Source organism: Carassius carassius, chromosome 16 (assembly GCF_963082965.1).
Source record: "Carassius carassius chromosome 16, fCarCar2.1, whole genome shotgun sequence".
Taxonomy (NCBI): Eukaryota; Metazoa; Chordata; class Actinopteri; order Cypriniformes; family Cyprinidae; genus Carassius; species Carassius carassius.
In genome coordinates this window covers 24,575,541-24,595,314 of record NC_081770.1, presented here as the reverse complement: position 1 = coordinate 24,595,314, position 19,774 = coordinate 24,575,541, and the positions used below count along the sequence as shown (strand labels likewise).

Here is a 19,774-nt window from a genome sequence, read left to right as displayed (position 1 = left end):
TGCGCAGCACTGTATAAACGCATCTATCTCTGGCTAAGCGCCAGCAAGCGATCAGAGATCTGAATTTAGCAGCTGATGATATGACTTGCTGAACGTACTCGCACCGGTGTGATTGTATTAAAATTAATAAAATCTTAATCGGCTATTTTTTGTCTTTTGGAAGCTGCATTCAATTTGACTCCCCTCTGTTATAAGCCACACACGTACAACAAACTAATGTCAACAAACTAAAGTGGTATCGTGTACTGTTATCAAATGTAGCCCAAGTTATTACCTGTTAAACAGTAGACAGCACACGTGGTGTTGATCTAATAAGGATCTCCATCGCTAGCATATAATAGCCTTTGCAGATTTGCTTTCAATTCAGTGCAGTTCCATAGCCACGTTTTCAACGCTGCTGATGTTCTTAAACATTACAACTCCGAGTGAACCACTTCAGACGCAGCGCGTGCGGCAGGGAACTGAACGAATCATTCAAACTGATTCATGAACCAATTCACTCGTTTGCCAATTGGTTTGATCAAGCCTTTGAACAGAATTGACTCAAAAGAATGAATCATTCGCGAATGGGCATCGCTCATTGCCCAGAGAAAAGTAGACGGCGCGTTTGGAATAAACTGAAGCATTTATAACATTTATTGCGTTAAGATAAAGTAACGAGAGGAGCGTCGCCCACAGTAACGAAGTAAAAGTACAAATTTTTCCCAAAAAATTTACTCAAGTAAGAGTATAAAGTACCCATCTTTAAATATACTCCGAAAAGTATTAGTTACCCCAAAAAATTACTCAAGTAAATGTAACGAAGTAAATGTAACTCGTTACTACCCACCTCTGCTTGACAGTAGGATGCATGTTTAATAGGCCTACTGTACCTTTAAGACCAGCATGCATCTAATATACAGGCACGTTTAAGTTTTTCTCTCAACTGTTCACTTTTATTTTAGACATAACCAACTTGAGTCTACATGTAAACATTGTGTTTTGACAGTATTAACGCAAAAGATAACTTAGTTCAATAATCAGGCGCTGTTTGACTGGGTTTAGCATGCACAAAATCGGGTGTATATGGCGCTCAAAGCACAAGCACATGCAAATAAGGAGAGAGTAACTCTACCTCTGAGTTAACACTGCTGTGAATGCATGTGGCGTTGAAAGAATGTGTGCTGTAGCACGATAAAAAATCATATCACGTATATAACAGTTAAAGCCTTCAAATACATGTAATATGTGCAAATGAGGTCTGTATCACTATTCGTCTAGTTACAAAAATTGTCATAATTTATGCTGTTGATAAATCCAAGTGAATTTACAAATGTATTTTTAATACCATACAACAACATAAAAGGAAAATAATACTAGTTAATCCTTTTTGCAGTATAATTGATTTACAAATTACAGTAAATTTAACGAATGTTACAGTATCCACTGTAGTTGTCTTCTAGTAAAATCAGTTTTATCAGTCATTATCCATGTATGTTACGAACCAGTGAAAACAGATAATATTATCTCAAGAAGTTAGCCATCAGTCTCCTTTCTTACGTTGAGCATAACAGCGTATTTCTGGTTCAAACACATATTGCATGATTAAACCAATATTTCCACTTGCCACTCGCTTTTACTACACTTCAGTTAGTGGATCAGGAGGGAGGCGCTGGCCTTGCTAATGTGTAAATGAGTGAGTATTTTAAGGCATGAGAAAATGTTCACAAGAAAAAAACATTTAAATATGTAATTTTGATGAAAAAAAGAGTTTTAAAGAATTACAATTTTGACTACAGAGGGACTTTAACAGAAAACACTTTTCAAGAACTACAACAAACAGCTCTTTCAGAGTCACAATGTCACTCATTTAAATACATCCCACCCATGGAATACACAAAAAAATGGGGCTTTGTTTGGTTGAGTGTACGGGTGTCCCCGACAATGGATTTTCAAAGTCGAATTGGAATTTTCGAATCTTGCTGATATTCGACTGATAGTTGAATCATATGTTTGGGGGCGGGGCAAAATACATTGAGTCAAGTCAGACATTCGACAGCCATAATTAAAGGCAAGGTAGGTAAAAAAATGTATAAAAAACTTTTTTTCCAAATTTGTTTAAACTTTATTTATATATCAATACATAATTAAAATGTAAGTACTCTGAAAAAGAAAGTATAAAAATCGAGTGACTGTAGACCTCTCACGACTGTTTTAAAGACAGCTCATTATTTCCATTCACTCCACCCCCTCCCTTCTGGGCTCCTTCCAAAGCCTCTACTACGGCTCGCTAAGTAATGTTATGTTAGCTATATTACGCAGCTACGTGTGCTAATGACACATGCTTCATGAAAAAAATATGTATGATCAAAATACAAAAAGAAAGATTTACCTGTCCAGCAGAAATAAAGCCATCAAGGAGTCACTTTTCAGCCCCTTGAGTTCCCTCAGTTCTCGCCATCGCTGGAAAGCCACGCCGATATTAACTCGCGTTTTATTTCTTTATTTCATTGCCTTTTCTTGTACTGTTACTGTCTTCCTTTTTTTGCCTGGTTTGCCTTCACTAACTGCATAGGCTGGTACTGTGAATTTTGCTTGCTGTTTCTCTGCCATTGTTTTGGTATTCCTAGGATCCGTGCCTGTTGAATCAAACGTGCTGTTTCCTCAAATCAAACGTGCACGCGCAAGTGGGCAGGTCATGTGTGGCAAAAGGGGGGTTGCCATGGTTGCGAGAGAGTGACAGTCGCCTAAGCCAATCCTATGTTTCGTCCCGAAATGGAAATAATGAGCTGTGTTTAATACAGATTAAACGGTCTAAAGTCACTCAATTTTTATACTCTTTTTATCAGAGTACTTACATTTTAATTATGCATTGATATATATAGAAAGTTTAAACAAATTTGGAAGAAAGTTGTTTATACATGTATTACCTACCCTGCCTTTAAATACAAAGGGGGTAAATAATGTTTTTATGTTTTGATTAAAAGATAGTTAACACTAAATGTCAGCGAAACCCTAACAATTCACAATTTTTACAATAGTGCCTATGACAGTAGTTATTAATGTTCTGCATTTCTGTTTAGAGCTGCGCGCGCCGAAGATGATCAGTAGAGTGAGCATTTGATAAAACGTTTTTAATCAATGGGATTAAACTAACAATTTAATGTAGAATACGCTTCGTTTTTTATACAACATAATGTTAATATTAGGATTTATAGACTATCTGCAAAAAGGGCCCGAATGCAAATGAACGTGTCTGCAGGGCTCTGAATGAACTCCTTTTGTGGAACCGTTCTTCGCGAAACAATGTGCAGAAACACAGCAGCCAAACTCTAAAAATTCACAGCGTTTCATTATAATGGTGTTCTCATTATAATGGTATGGGTGTGACAGTCCAGTCATAGTAATTAATATTCTGCATTGTAGTTTGTCCTGTTCGCGCTGTGCGCTGAAGAGATATCACCGTAGTACTACAATGAAGCGCTTGACTCAAAAAAATAATGTCTTATAATAACATTATAACATTATAACATAATATTTATCTGCGTGCTGCACATTTTGCAAAGGACAGCTTCTAGAACCTAACAAAGAAAAATTCTGACTACACGCAAAAGCGACTCCTACATATGTATAACAGTTTTACTGCAGTTAATGCGATACTGTTGTAATTAAATAATTAAATAATACTACATTTAGTACATGGTAAATATGAGCAAAAGCTGCTGTGAACATAAAGCTGCATCATTTATCTTTTTGAATCCACAAAATTCTAAACTTTAATTGAAGTAAAACAATTGAAAGTTTGGGGAAACACATTATGAAATAAATCTTTTTCTCCAATGCATGTTGGCTACCAACATTGGCATGCCTAGAAATAACTCTGAAGTATATTCCTATTCATATTTACATTTTTTAGCACAGCAGGGTGATTATGAACATGTAATTGTCCAGCCATGACTTCTTGTTCCACGGGATTTTAAATATGGGGAACACAAAGGCTCAAATTCCCTTAATCATCCATCACAAGATCAAGAACATACGAACCCGATTCCAAAAAAGTTGGGACACTGTATATATTGTGAATAAAAACAGAATGCAATGATGTGGAAGTTTAAAATTTCAATATTTTATTTAGAATACAACATAGATGACATATCAAATGTTTAAACTGAGAAAACATATAATTTTAAGGGAAAAATAAGTTGATTTTAAATTTCATGTCATCAGCACATCTCAAAAAAGGCCACGCTTAACACTGTGTGGCATCCCCTCTTCTTTTTATAACAGTCTGCAAACGTCTGGGGACTGAGGAGACAAGTTGCTCAAGTTTAGGAATAGGAATGTTGTCCCATTCTTGTCTGATACAGGATTCTAGTTGCTCAACTGTCTTAGGTCTTCTTTGTCGCATCTTCCTCTTTATGATGCACCAAATGTTTTCTATGGGTGAAAGATCTGGACTGCAGGCTGGTCATTTCAGGACCTGGATCCTTCTTCTACACAGTTGGATGTTGTAATTGATGCAGTATGTGGTCTGGCATTGTCATGTTGGAAAATGCAAGGTCTTCCCAGAAAGAGACGATGTCTGGATGGGAGAATATGTTGTTCTAAAACTTGGATATACATTTCAGCATTGATGGTGCCTTTCCAGATGTGTAAGCTGCCCATGCCACACGCACTCATGCAACCCCATACCATCAGAGATGCAGGCTTCTGAACTGAGCGCTGATAACAACTTGGGTTGTCCTTGTCCTCTTTAGTCCGGATGACATGGCATCCCAGTTTTCCAAAAGAACTTCAAATTTTGATCCGTCTGACCACAGAACAGTTTTCCACTTTGCCACAATCCATTTTAAATGAGCCTTGCCCCAGAGAAAACGCCTGCGATTCCAGATGCCTTCTGGGTCATGTTTAGATATGGCATCTTTTTTGACCTATAGAGTTTTAGCCGGCAATGGCGAATGGCACGGTGGATTGTGTTCATCGACAATGTTTTCTGGAAGTATTCCTGAGCCCATCAGTGCTTTAAGTGGGCCGGTACGCACCGGTACTCAGTACCGCCACTTCCAAATATAGCTATTTAGCGTACCGCCACCTCTCCGTACGCCCAGAACATGCTTTTAGCGTACCGGTACGCTCATTTGGATATTTGTTTTAATAGAGGTTTTAATCTTTTGCCTGCGCTGACGCTTTTCAGAGCGTCCTTCACAATGCAAGTTTTCTAATTCGTCCCACCGAGAGCAGAGACTACATTACCCATACACCCTTGAGTTTTACAAAAGCGTATGCGTCGCGACAGTCCCGAAATCTAAACTGTTGTCCCGAATCTGGCCCTAATTGTCCCGAAAATTATACTAAAGCAAAATCTTGAGTAGTTATTGTCTGATAAACATTAAAAACTGTCTGCGGAGGTTGAGTCGTCCTGCTACCAGCCCCCGCCGGCTGCTCATTGGCTGCAGCATCTTTTTTCTAAGTTCTAAAAAAATACCGTAGGTGGCTGGGCACGAATTTAGATATTCATTTATCTAATTAATCTATATCCACAAAGACAATACAACCTTTTTTTCCCCTTTTTGTTTTAAAGCTTGATGAAGAGAGCGCAAGTTGCTGCAGCTGCGAGAAAAAAAGAGCTTTTAGGCATCAAACCCACCAGATGAGTTTGGTGCAAACAGGTATAAAAATGTACCCCATGTCCACGGTTAAATATTATGCTGGATCTTCAATGCTTTGGGCCTATTTTTCTGCCAGAGGTCCTGGACATCTTGTTCAGATACTGTACTGTACATGGCATCTTGGATTCTATCAAATACCAACAGATAAAAAATCTAAACCTGACTGCCTGTTTCAGAAATCTTATAATGGACCATGTTTAGATCATCCATCAGGACAATGATCCAAAACAAACATCAAAATCAACACAAAGACTGTGACTGAGCACAAAATGAAGTATGGCTGTCTCAGTCCTCTGACCTGAACCCTATAGAAAATTAGTGAGGTGAACTGAAGAGAAGAAGCACCAACATGGAGCTGGTATTCTGAAGGATCTGGAGAGATTATGTATGAATGAATGGTCTCTGATCTCTTGGAAACATGAACTAAACAGGGCATTTGAGAAAGAATGGGAAGAGTTTTGCTGCAATTATGTAAAATATGTGAAAATCAAGACTTTGTAAAAGGGCATAATAGGGACCCTTTAAAAGGAACTTTCTGCAACACTGATAATTAGTGTCTTCTAACAAGATATCTTGATAATGCTTATATAAAAGCTGTACTTTTTTGTATCCTTTTTTTTAAATCTCCAGTCCACTATGGTAGTACTACAAGCCCTCTCTGAGTACCTAATAAAGAGGCCTCCTCCATATAATTATACATTAAGGGTGGAGCTCCATGTGCCCGGTGACAGAATTACTACATGGAACTTCCTTCCCAAAATGGCTCATAAGCTTCAAACTGCTAAGGTGAGCATATGGGGACTTTCATTCTTTCAGCACAGAAGAATTTCTAGACAGTATGTTACAAATGACAAATGTAGATATTTATGTCAGCTTCAAATCTAACATATCTAAATATTAAATTCAGCTAAAAAGAAGAAAAATAAATTTAAGACACAAATAAAAAAATATAAAACAAAGATACAAAAAAGAATATTCTTATAATGTGATTGCTGGTAGGACTTTTTAAAGAAGGTATTGTGATTGGTATTGCTGACAAACACTGGTCTACCATTTCAAAAGTTCCCAACACTTCCTGTAAAGTGATTTAGATTATCAGTTACTTATTGACATAATTTAGGATCATTTTGAAGAAAGTCACTGGTCAATTTAAGTTTAGAAAGTAATAGTTCTTTATCTAACATTGACGACCTCTTTCAGGTACCATTTGACAAGGAATTCAAAGTGGTGGCTACTGGGAATGGCAAGGGAATTTTGAAGGTACATTAATACACACATGCATATATATATATATATATATATATATATATATATATATATATATATATATATATATATATATATATATATATATATATATATATATATATATATATATATATATATATATATATAAAACCAAGATACCAGCCCATAACATTAGTGTATTGGATTATAAAATACTTATAAACTATCAATTTGTTCCTGTTTTATGTGTCCCAGGTAGTAACAGTGTACCATGAGCTTCCTGATGTGTATGAGAACAGCACATGTAATGGCTTCCAACTTGATGTCTCCATTGCTAAGACTAATGGTATGTTCTTGACATAGTTTTAATAATTCTTACTGTATATTTTTAAGCTTCGGTATCAAACATGTTGATTAAATATCCATGATCCATTTTAGGAAATCCCAGACCAGATGTAGAAATGTCTTACAAACTTAATATCAGAGTGAGGTAAGCAGTTCTATTGTTTCACAACCTCTTGGCAGAAAAAGCTGTCAAATGTTAGCTTTTTTATTTTGTCAGGGCTCTTGAGGGAGAGCAAAGAATGGTAATTCTGGATATAGGCTTGCCCACCGGCTTTGAGCCCGAAAACTCTGACTTAGAACAGGTGAGACCACACACATACTTCTGTTAGATCATAAGTCTTAAGTAAAATTTACTAATCAAGGTGTGGTCACATTTACCATTGTGCTGCAAATTTTATTGGGCGAAATCTAGTCTTTTTAAAGGGATTGTGACTTTATTTGATATTTTTCTTGACATTAACTTGCAAACCTAGGAAAGTTAGATTTTTGTGCTTAAGGGCTCATTCAAGACTTATCCGTAAATTATTTCAATGTATAGATGTATATTCAGCAATATATAGTATGCACTTGAAAAAAATTAAGACAGCAAGATGCTGTCTTAATGAGTCGCTGAGTCTTTTATTCAGTCAATTCTTTCAAAATGACTGATTCTTTCAGGAGCAAAGTAAGAAACTGTTTTAATGAATGGGTCAGTACAAAAATGCAAATTAATTCAATAATTAACTTGCTGTGAGTTGCCGCTGAGATGCACAACATGGCTTAATTTGGGCATTTTTTTTTTTGTAAAATGGAGCAAAGACAACATTGTCTCTACAATTTAACCAACTTAATATTTATTTCGTTTTCTTTGAATTTTTGCCCTGGCATTAAGAAAAGCCTGTCACAAACCATGCTAACCAAACCATTTATGTAAACTCTCTGAACGCCCTAAAGAAGATGCCATATAATTCTATGATTAAAGGGGTCCTATGACGCTATTTAATGTTTTCCTTTGGCTTTGGAGTGTTTCAAGCTGTTCATGCATATATAAGAAAAGGCGGCGTAACTTTTTTTCTTGCTTTAGTATTGTTGCCTCTGCCGCCAAGTCGTGGAGATGCCGTTTCATTGAGAAACTCATACTACTTTGTTTGGCCATCAAAATGACGACACAACTAGAAATCAGTAGTTAAGCTATATTTACAAAACACTGCTCCTGAACAGTACATCCCAAATATTCAAGTGTGTACAGCGCATTTTTACAGAGGACTGTCTCCTGAAGCTGGGAGAGTACAAGGCCGGCTGTGCACAAAGGCTGTTTCTAAAAAGTGGGACAAATCCAACTTTGTAAGGACAGTCTGGTGCTTCTAACTCACAGCCTTTAAGTATGTTTTCATATTTAAAGACTTTGCTACTGACTATTCAAACAAAAGTTTTGAACAGTCTAGAGCAGTGCTTGAAAAACTTGTGCACGCACAGCTTAATGTCTTTTTAATTAGGAATAACATCTGCGATAGATTCCAGTCAGGTTTTAGAGTTGGTCATAGTGCAGAATCGGCTCTTTTGAGGGTGTCTAATGATATCCTACGAGGTGTTGATTCTGGAAACCGCGTTGTCTTGGTGTTGTTAGATCTTACAGCGGCATTTGATACAGTTGATCATAACATTGTCATTGATCGTCTTAGGGATCAGGTTGGTATTCAGGGCTTAGCCCTGAAATGGTTCTCTTCCTATTTGAAGGATAGGACACTTTCAGTCAATTTAGGGGATTATTTTTCTTCCATTGCCCCCGTTGTGTGTCCACAATACTGGGACCAATTTTATTTTCCCTTTATATGCTCCCTCTAGGTTCTATTTTTGAAAAATGTGGGATTCAGTGTCATCTTTATGCAGATGATTCTCAAATTTATGTACCACTGAAACATGGGCATAAAAGTGCCATTCAGTCTCTTCATGCATGTTTGGCAGAAGTTAAGTTCTGGCTTGCAAATAACTTTCTCCAATTAAATGAGGATAAGACTGAGCTCCTTTTATTTGGAAATAAGGGGTGTGTGGATGATGACTGCCTGGGGTTGTTTCCTGGGGAAAAAAACTCTCTAACGTGAGGAACCTTGGAGTCATTTTTGACTCTGAGCTTAAATTTGAGCAGCAAATTAATGCTGTTGTTAAGAATAGTTTCTTCCATCTTAGATCGATATCTAAATTGAAATCTATTCTTACTTTTAATGATATGGAGAAGGTTGTTCACGCCTTTGTGTCTTCACCTTTGGATTATTGTAATGTATTGTATCCCGGTGTGAGTCAGGCTTCTCTCTCCCGTTTGCAGCTCGTTCAGAACTCAGCTGCCAGACTTTTAACGGGTACTAAGAAGAGAGAACACATTACTCCGGTTTTAATTAAACTACATTGGTTACCCATACGTTACAGAATTGCAGAATTGCGCTGTTGTATGTTTTTAAATCTCTGCATGGTCTAGCCCCCGAGTATGTTACTGATTTAATCAGCCGCTGTCAATCCAGCAGATCTCTGCGCTCGAATGATCAGTTGCTTCTTGTAGTTCCACGAATGAGTTTAAAATGTAAAGGCGATCGGGCATTTTCTGTTGTAGCTCCTAGGCTTTGGAATGTCTTTCCACTGTCTGTTAAAACTTGTCCTTCATTGGGTGTTTTTCAGAGTGCGCTTAAAACTTATTTGTTTTCTTTAGCTTTTGACAATGCTTTGTAAGTGTGTATATCATATGTCTGTTTTTGTTTTTATGTTTCTCTTTTATACTTTCTGTACAGCACTTTGGTTCCACTTGTGGTGTTGAAAGTGCTTTATAAATAAAGTTGAGTTGAGTATTATAGGGATAGGTTATACAGTAAGGTTACAGATACCTGAAGCAGCTGCAACATTTTATCAATGGTTGGCCACATGTCAATCATAAGTACAAGCCTCAGTGGGCATTTCTTGGCTGGAGTGAATGACAATTTGTGGTTCTGGAAATTATAGTAATGCACACGAAGAATCAGTGATGATGGTTACTGGGCATAGAAGTTAAACATTCAGGTCTTTACTGAAAAAAGTTTGGGGCTTCAGCCCCCTTAGCCCAGCCCTAGCACCACCCCTGCCTATTTCCATACTGCTAAAATTAAGGCTGACAAGTAATACCTGACAGGATCCCGTCAATGATCCTCCTGGCAAAGGCTCTTATCGTTCTTCCAGGAAGTTCACTATGAACGTGTCACACCCCCTACAAAGTGCACATTTATTCCTCCACTTCTGCTGCCCTCACCTCAAGGATTATGCCAAGGTACCCCCTCAAGCGGTCACTGTGCATCTCTGCCCTCTATTGGCTCTGGGATTGAAGGCTCATGCGGTGCATCCATCCAAGTCCTGCAGGTTGGACCACCTCCATTCTAGAGGGCAGGGCTTATTTAGGCAAGGCTTTAGTTGAACCTGATGGAGATCAAGGACGTTGACATGGTCACCTTCCTTAACTCTCTAGTTTGCCCCATGGAATTATTTGGCCCTGCCGTGAATGATTTCGCTGTGAGCTTGTATCATGAAAAAAATGCTACCCCGGGCAGATGCCAAAAAACGCTAATGTGCAAATGTGACTGCACCTTTAGGCTGAATCTTAATAGCAATAGCTGGTTTTGTATAACTGATAATGAGTTGCCTTTATAGCTTATGAATCCAGTGGATCGTTACATCAACAACTTCCAAGTGGTGAACCTGAGTGACAGAGGATCCCTCATAATTCACCTATTTAAGGTATCCTAGCAACAGAACTTACAGTTAAATCTTATTTAGCATGATTTAAATTGAGGCAATATTAAATATGTCTCTGGTGACAGGTGTCCAGTACTGAGACAGATGTGATCTCATTCAGACTGCATCAGAAATTTATAGTGGGACTCCTTCAGCCTTCTACTGTCACAGTGTACCAGTACTACAACAAAGGTTTGTACACACATTTAATTTCAACTGTAGTTTTTTTTATGTAACTTGAATGTAATTACCAAACACCCATGAGTGAACTAATTAATGCATTATTTAAATCACTAATGTGATTGAGACATTAAAACATTAATATATCAGTATGAATTAGGGCTGGGTATCTATACAGATTTCAAAATTCAATTCCGATACACGACTTGCGAAGTCCAAGTCCAGTAATCCTGCAAATTGGACAGCAGCGTACTTGATAACATCAGTCAGCTTACCTTGCCTACTCCTTGGCTACATGCAACGAGTACACGCATTACAATAAATGAAATGATATCAAGCACCACTGCCTTGTCGTTTTCTTCAAAATATAAAACACAAACCATTTTTTTTCATTAAAAAATATAAAACATTAATATGTGGTTTAGATAATATGTGCACATATTGTCACGGCGCGGTAGGGACAGCACCGTGGAAAGAACAAGGTCAGGGTCCAAATGCAGGGAAGATTAACTTTAATAGAACAAAAAGTCCAACATGGCAAAAACAAAACAGAAACAAATGACAGGGAACATTACAATAATCCAGACAGGAAGAGTAGTGTGTGAGACAAAACTATATACTAGTGAACAAATGGGGAATGTGTGAGTATGTGAACAGGTGTGCAGAGTGAACCAGGTGTGTAGAGTGAATGTGTGAGTGGGTGACACAGCTGTGCAGAGTGACACAGGGAGAAACACAGGTGGAGCAACTAAACAGTAATGAGGTGACAAGGTGGGCGGGGTCAGAAAAGGACAGGAGAGAGCACATGGCACCAAACAAACACAACACTCACAGAAGACAGTGACAGAAAGACAGAAGACTGTGACAGAACCCCTCCCTTAAGGAGTGGATTCCAGACACTCCAAAATAATAAATCACGGAGGGAGGCGGAACGGAGGTGGATCAGGGGGAGGGATGGAGGGCCAGGCCCGTGTAATGGAAGAGTGCCTGGAGAAAGAGGTATAAAGGTTCGCCCCAGGGGGCAACCAAGAGCGGCTGCCGCCGCCTCGGGTGAACTGTGAGCAAATGCCACTGCCGCCTCGGGGGACCAGCCAAACTATGAAAAAAAGTGCAACTTATAGTCCGGAAAATATGGTAGTCATTATCACAATAATCCATATCCAAGAGTCAATTTCCTCGGATGAGATGGTTTTTATTTGTTACTTATTTGACACGATGCACACACACTGACCTCATCGAGCTTTTATTTGGGCACTTTCGGCATTTTGAATTTGCATATTACCTAAATATTTAGTTTCACCCAAAACATTTAGATTCAACATTTAGATTTAACATTTAGATTTAACACTACGCTTTAGCTCCATTCGTCGCTAAAACTAGATTTATTATTACCAAACATTACTGTCTGAACCCCTGACATGGGGCCCCTTGGTGGACATGGGGCCCTATGCAACCACATATTTCACTTATAGGACTGGCACCGAAATCTATATTAATTAATTAAAAAGAAGACCTATTGATTTAAAGACATAAAATTGGGAAATCAAGATTGTCAACCCAGTCTTAGTAGAATATTATGATTTATTGGGTTTGCATTATTAGTGGTGTTTGCTAATTAGTGGTGTTTGCTTTGCTGTGAAGATTTAACATTTTTAAGATGTTTTATGTGATGAACGCTATCTAAGGTCTCTGATGTTTCAGATAAACGCTGTAGCAGGTTCTACTCTCCTCCTGAAATTCAGCTGGAAAATATCTGCAAAAATAACGTGTGTCGCTGCTCACAGGGTCCGTCTCAACTCCTTTCTTTCACTTTACACATGAAACATGTTAAACTGGCAAATTATAACATAGAATTTATATGGATAATATTGCTATATATTTTTTATGTATAGTAACATTTGAAATGCATTAAAATGATCCCTTGCAAACCATGTCATTTATTTTATATTTTCTGAGTGAATCAATCCTTTAATATAACTTTTTTTTCTACACATAAAAAAGTATGTACATTTTTTATACATATAATCTTAGCTATTTAATTTTTCTGCACAGGTAACTGCTGTGTACGGAAACCAGAAAATTTGTCTTTTGGAAAACAGCGGTTGAAACTAGCTGCATGCGAAGGAAGACATTATGGTGAATATTTATTGCGGTGGGGGTGGTGTCTCTGAGGGCAATAAATTGGTTTAATTGGTGTCTTCTCTTCAGTCTACAAGGTTAAACTGATCAGTGTAAAGAAGTGTCACTATGATCAGTACGAGATGAAGATCGTCCAGATTATACAAAAGGGTAAGTCATAGTTGACTACTTTATTTTAATGGATAAATTGTACTAGTGAAGGAAAAGCTGGCAACTAGTGCCCAGTCTGTGTGTTTATGTGTGTGTGTGTGTGTGTGTGTGTAAAAATTCCCTCTTATTTTTGTTTTCCTGCTTTTTAAACAATAATTCTCTAATAGGGCGGACATTTTGGCCATCTGCAGTACCATTTCTAGGCATAGGAAGGCTAGGTGGTCACCTAGGGGGCCACCAGCAGGAGGGGGAACCACTGAGAACACATATTGGCACTACATCTTAGCAGGGTTGTGATAATGAGGGGCTGGGTTAAAAACAACCCAGCTTGAGTTATTTGGCAACCCAGCAGTGGGTAAATATTGGCCAGAGCGCGTGCTGGGTTATTTTGACCCAGCTGGTTGGGTTAAGTATTTTTACCCAGCATGCTGGGTTGTTTTATTTAAGTCATCTATTGTTTAAAAGTTATTATACTGCAGGCTTAAATTGGGCTGGAAATTAAAAATCACACACGGAATTACTATAGGCAACAGCAATAATCAAAAGATGAATATTTATTATTAAGCAAGTACACACAGGTCATAAATGCATGGATTAACATTTCTGCATTTGACATTGAGAGCATAGGCCGTAATTTAGATATATTTAATTAGTATATTAAAATAGTATGCTAGTATTTACTAAAGAGATGTGCAGTGAAGAATTTGCACTGAAAAGTATTATATTATATGTTATGAAAGGATCTCATATCGCATAATCTTATTAACTGTTTATCTCCTGAACTGCATCTTTCTTTACCAGGCTATTCAGCGCCTATCAGGCTATTTTACGCCTGTCCTCTGTGTGGCATTTTATTTTTTCTGTGCTAGACATCAGAAGTACACACCCAAGGGAACTCTAGTATGGGTACACACACACACACACACGCCAGCAGCAAATCAGCATATTAGAATAATTTCTGAAGGATCATGGGACACTGAAGACTGGAGCAATGATGCTGAAAACTCTGATCACAGGAAAGATGGCAGTGTTCAACAATAGAATCACAACTTGCAGATATATTTAAATGTGACTATGCTGGCTCTGGCTATTACCATGTTTATGCATTTACTTGTCCATGCAGGGTCAGAAGCTGGTTTGAAAAAAAATGACAAGAGGATGTTTCTCTCACATGCAAGCTGTAGGAGAGGGCTTGGTTTGAGAGAGGGTCAGGACTATCTGATCATTGGGCGGACTGCTGATGTTTCACAAGCAGGGAGCACAACCAACATGTGAGTATAGCATAATATCACTAAACACCCAAAAGATTTATTTTTTTCTTTTGGCAAAGTTAATTTGCATTTTCTCTCTCAGGTACCTGTATATGCTGGGTAAGGACACGTGGGTCGAGCGCTGGCCAGCCGAGTCTGAATGTGTTCGTGGATCCGCTCTGAAGGTGAAATGTGCTGAGCTGAAGAGCTTCCCAGCAGCACTGACAAAGAGTTGCCGTCAGATTTGAGAGACGCCTCACAAATTTTATTCTCTAAACACTCTAATGACAATAACGTATCAAATCTGTAACCAAAAATCATATTATATTGCATATCATTAATAGAAATGTTACAGAACTATGCTGTTATATATATTTAAATGAATTACAAGACCTGAAACAGACCTTTTCGACTGAATATAAAAGGCTAAAAGGGTATATATACAGTATGTTACCTGGTTTTGGTCATGTTTTATTAAATTGTTACTTTACACTTATTTTAGTTTGGTTTATTAAGTTATAATAATTTTGACAACAATGTTTGTGCTTCCATACACAGTAATACACTGACATTTATCAAAAATCAGCTCAGTCTTAAATTTGAAATGATTCTGGATTTTTTTTTTTCTATGAAGTTTTCTTTTTTTCAGTGTTTAACAAAAATGATTCATGTAATCCCAACATAAACTTATAAAGTAAATTTATATTTTATAGATGTATATGATAAAACACAATGAAAGTGAATTATGAAAAAAAATAAAATACACAATTGTGTTGTTGAACAAGCAAATCCGTTCCTACTAAACTGTTCATGCGATTTAACTGAAAAGACAATTATCTAATAAATCTGTATGAAGTGCTTTATGCATTGTAATCTACAGCCACAAGAGGGCGCAATTCATCAAGAATTTCACTGCCTTTCCAGCATGTTTAAAAAAATGAAACCTATAATAAGATTTAAATGATTTTTTCAAATTACATTTGAGACATGCTCTCGAGTTTCCTAACTTATCAACACATGCAATCCAGACATAAGAGATTGTGTTTGTACGCAAATGTGTGTGTAGGAGTGTGTGAAAGACCCTGAGAGTTTAATGTCTAGTCATAATACAGAGGAAGCAGGAAACAATGCTCTCCCCGCCAGCTCGTACTGAAGAGCACTGCCAGAGAGGCCTCCTGTTTAGATCATCTGCTCTGTTTTATGATATTTACAGTAACAGTATGTCCTCATTCACTGGCTCAAACTGCTTTAGTGCCATTATAGAGCAGCAGCCATTAAAAACCAGGCACGAGGCCAAAGAGACAATTACTGCCAACATTACACACACATTCTCCTTCCTCGTCTCATACCACCCCTTCATCTCCACTCACCTGCAAGCCTTTAAAGTACCAACAGGTGTGCAGTTCAAAGATAACCTGTGCGGTTAAACCCAACCTGGTTTATCTAAGATATACCAGCTACGCATGACTTTACTGATAAAAAAGCAATGAATTATACCTTCAGAAATATTAGTAATATCGGGGAGAGAGTGATTCCTATATGACTGGCTTTTGTCAGGTATTAAAAATCAAGCCTGATTTACAGTTTTTCACCCATTTATGTGTCGAAAATGTCCAAAACTGATCATAAGGATAGTTTGAGATTGAGAGTAATAGAAAGACTATTAGAAAAGTATTTTCATACTATTGTAACTGGCTGTTACTGTAAGTCATTCCATCTCACACTCACAAGCACAGACTTGTGCTCTCATCGCTCAATCTCAACATAAATACACTTACACTGTCATTTGTGGATTCTCTGATCTTACAGATCGCAGAGGTCCATGCTTACACCAAAATATATTTTTTTTCACTAGATACAGTGTGCTTATTGAAAATATAAAGTTAAAGATAAAAACATATCTGTTATATGCCTAATATATCTGGCAAATTAATTTTACGCCAACTGACAATATTTGAGTTGGTCAACACTGTACTGCATTTTTAGAACTTTTTATCTTTTATATATTGTACATATTCTAAAGTTCTATTTTTTACATCCATTTGACAATGTATGTAAAAGCCTACATTATTAGGCTCATTAACTAAATCATTAACTAATATTATATATTTGTTATACTTTTTTGTATATTTTATAAAAATAATATTACATTTATTTATTTAGAAAATTGTATGATATTTGTGTTGGCCTATATTTCAGTATTTAATCAAAATGGCATAAAGGACACATTTTAAATGTAAAAAGTTTTTTTTTTTTAGGTTGACCAAACAACCATTTTTTTTTTTAAGTATGCAAAATGTTTAAAGCAAGACGTAATATATATATATATACTTTTTTAAGTGTAATTTGTATTGCCCAATATTACAATAAATGCTAATAAGCAATACTCACATCAATATATATTTTTTCTACTATGATTTTAAAGTTCAGAGGGATTTCCACGAACATTTCTAAGTGATGCTGCAAGTGTATAATTGAATCTTGAGTTGAATGAGTTTTGAACATTCACTGAAATGGACAGTTAAGAGATGCTATAGTCTTCACACTTGCATACACTCTCAAGTAATGAAAAAAAACTTGGAAAAAAAGGTGTTTTAAAATATCATCAAACCCATAGAATCTTTTAGAAATGATCAATAGGGCCTACATCGCCCACACGTACTGTGAGAAAGATCATTTTGACATATATATATTCTCATCAGTGCACCTGTCTTTAGAAAGCAATGTTTGTACCGCCATCACAGCTTCTTTCTTTTCTGTTTCACACGTACGCACTTTATTTTTGAACGCTTTGAAGCGAGACCTTTGATCTATTATTGTGGGCAGATCTGACCAGGCTTCAAATGAAGCAGCTCAAAAAGCCCACCTGCACAGGTGTGTGGCCATGTGCGTGTGTTTGTCTGTGTGTTTAAGCTCGTCGTCATCAGCTGACTGCGAGTAACCTTTCTTTAGGCCCTACTGCCCGTGCTGCATTTTTGAAATGCTACTAATAAGATGAATCACTCCCTAATGAGGGGTTTTCTATGTGCTGCTGATGTCACCTAGCTGTAGTTATCTCTCTCTCTCCCACACACATGGTAAACACTAAAGTGAGAACAATACTGTCGCTTCCCGCCAAAAGAGCTTCATCTTAACATCGGGGGAAGACTGGAAGCATTGTGTGATCAGACAAAAATGACCTCATTATTCCATTGAGTAACACTGCGCTTTCACGCCTTTCTCTTTCCTCTCTGTAATACACTGCGGATGAGCGATAAAACTCAGACAATACTCCTCGCACAGTGCTCGTGACCGCGTTGCTAATTGCACTAATCGTGCGTGTAAAAAAATCCCCAAACCAACCCAGGCAAATCGGGAATTTCGTCAAGTGGCCTAAAACACCTTTCATTGATAATAATGCATTGCACTGATGCATGTAGGCTACTGTAGAGTGTGTTTTCTGAGAATTATGGCATTCAGGTGTGACATCAAATCGGTTGCCTCTATCAGCCTGTAGGCTCCATTGTGTGTGGAGGAGTCGGGCCCGAATTGGCGCGAAAATTCACAAAATGTGACGTCATGCGCATTCTCGTCTACTTGGGCTTACAACCGTACGGCACGCCAGCCATTATAGTAAGCAGAAGCAATAGTGTTTTCAAATGGACTCTGCGGATGGAAAGAAGCGACCAGCCTCCAGCACAATTCAGACACCCACGGACACTCCTCGTAAGTTAAAAAAAAAAAAAAAAAGAGTGTGCGCACTGAGAACGAGCATAAGACTGGCTGCAGTTCCTCTAACGGCCACTGGTGTCAGTAACGGTTCGAAATTTCAGAACCTAAGCAATGCTCCTTTAAGTTATTCAGAGTAAATATTATTTTAGACATTTATATCACTACAAAACATTGTATTTGTTATCTTCTATTTAAAAAAATAAAATAAAATAAAATCCTGTTTCCACAGAAATATGAAGTATCATGTGACACTGAAAACGGAAGTAATCATGCTGAAAATTCAGCTAAGATTACATAAATAAATTACATTTTAAAATACATTCCAATAGAAAACAGTTATTTTAATAAATTATTCCAATATTTATGTCGGCGCCAAAACTTTTTACCACAGAACTTTTTACTGTATTTTTGATTAAATAAACTGCATTTGTGAGCATATAAAACTTTTTTTCAGATACATTCAAAAATCATATGAAATCAAACCATAAATATGTATTTATTATATGGAAAAGAGCAGTGTGAATATTATTCAAAATCTCTATTTTAGCACTCCATCGAAGAAAGAACATGATATAGGTTTAAAACGAATCAACATGGACAGAAACTCTTTAAACAAACCTGTAAATATAGATTAGAAGAATGAACAAGATTGTGTTTGGTGCTTGTTTCCCCTGAGACTTTTGCAGGTGCTTGTCATACGGCTGCCGCTGATCTCACACACCAGCTGCTTACTGACCCATCCATCAACACAGAGTCCTGTTTACCCGAATACCTTCATCACTGTCACTCAGAGGAAGAGGGAAGAGGAAGGAGAGAGGAAGATGTGGGCCACAGCAGTGCTCGGCACATCTGCTCAATGATAAACGGAACAATGCCACGACGACTGCTAATCTTACACACAAGATCAAGGACATGAGAAAAAATACAACAGAGGCAGACAGAGAGTTGGGGGGAAGCATTGAAAGAAAGAGCCTTTGTTTTAGCATATACAGAAGAAGAAAAGCATAGAAGATTAGGAATCAAAATGGAAAACAGGAAAGCATTTATCTATATGCTTCAGCTTTATCTATAAAACATCTCATAGATTAGCCTGATGTATAATCTCTGCCTGTCTCCTCCCCAAAATAACCATATATGGAGTTTACAACGCCTAGTTTTAATATGCACAACCTCATCTGCATAACAATTCCCATGGATATTCCCAACCATGTCATTTATGGGTTACAATTCAATATAGCAAATTCAAAAAATGGGGCATTCATATGTCTACACAATTTTCTGGATGGGAATATGCATATGGAAATAATGGGCAGATGAGGTTATTCATTATGAAAGTAGGCATTGTAAGCTTTATATATGGTTATTTAGGTGAGGAGATGGGGTGGGGATTTAAGT

The 19,774-nt window shown here is 37.3% G+C and overlaps 1 protein-coding gene across 1 annotated transcript in view; it reads left to right on the top strand.

The window, feature by feature from the left end:
- LOC132160216 (complement C3-like) overlaps positions 1 to 15,030 on the top strand; it is a 61,883-nt gene extending 46,853 nt beyond the window's left edge. The window contains exons 31-42 of the mRNA XM_059569955.1: positions 6,279 to 6,434; positions 6,849 to 6,908; positions 7,131 to 7,221; positions 7,314 to 7,365; positions 7,438 to 7,522; positions 10,866 to 10,952; positions 11,036 to 11,141; positions 12,831 to 12,914; positions 13,182 to 13,265; positions 13,338 to 13,418; positions 14,542 to 14,689; positions 14,772 to 15,030. Coding sequence (XP_059425938.1) covers positions 6,279 to 6,434; positions 6,849 to 6,908; positions 7,131 to 7,221; positions 7,314 to 7,365; positions 7,438 to 7,522; positions 10,866 to 10,952; positions 11,036 to 11,141; positions 12,831 to 12,914; positions 13,182 to 13,265; positions 13,338 to 13,418; positions 14,542 to 14,689; positions 14,772 to 14,916 — 1,179 coding nt within the window. The 3' untranslated portion in view covers positions 14,917 to 15,030. The remainder of the gene's footprint in view (positions 1 to 6,278; positions 6,435 to 6,848; positions 6,909 to 7,130; positions 7,222 to 7,313; positions 7,366 to 7,437; positions 7,523 to 10,865; positions 10,953 to 11,035; positions 11,142 to 12,830; positions 12,915 to 13,181; positions 13,266 to 13,337; positions 13,419 to 14,541; positions 14,690 to 14,771) is intronic.
- The last annotated feature ends 4,744 nt before the right edge of the window (positions 15,031 to 19,774 follow it).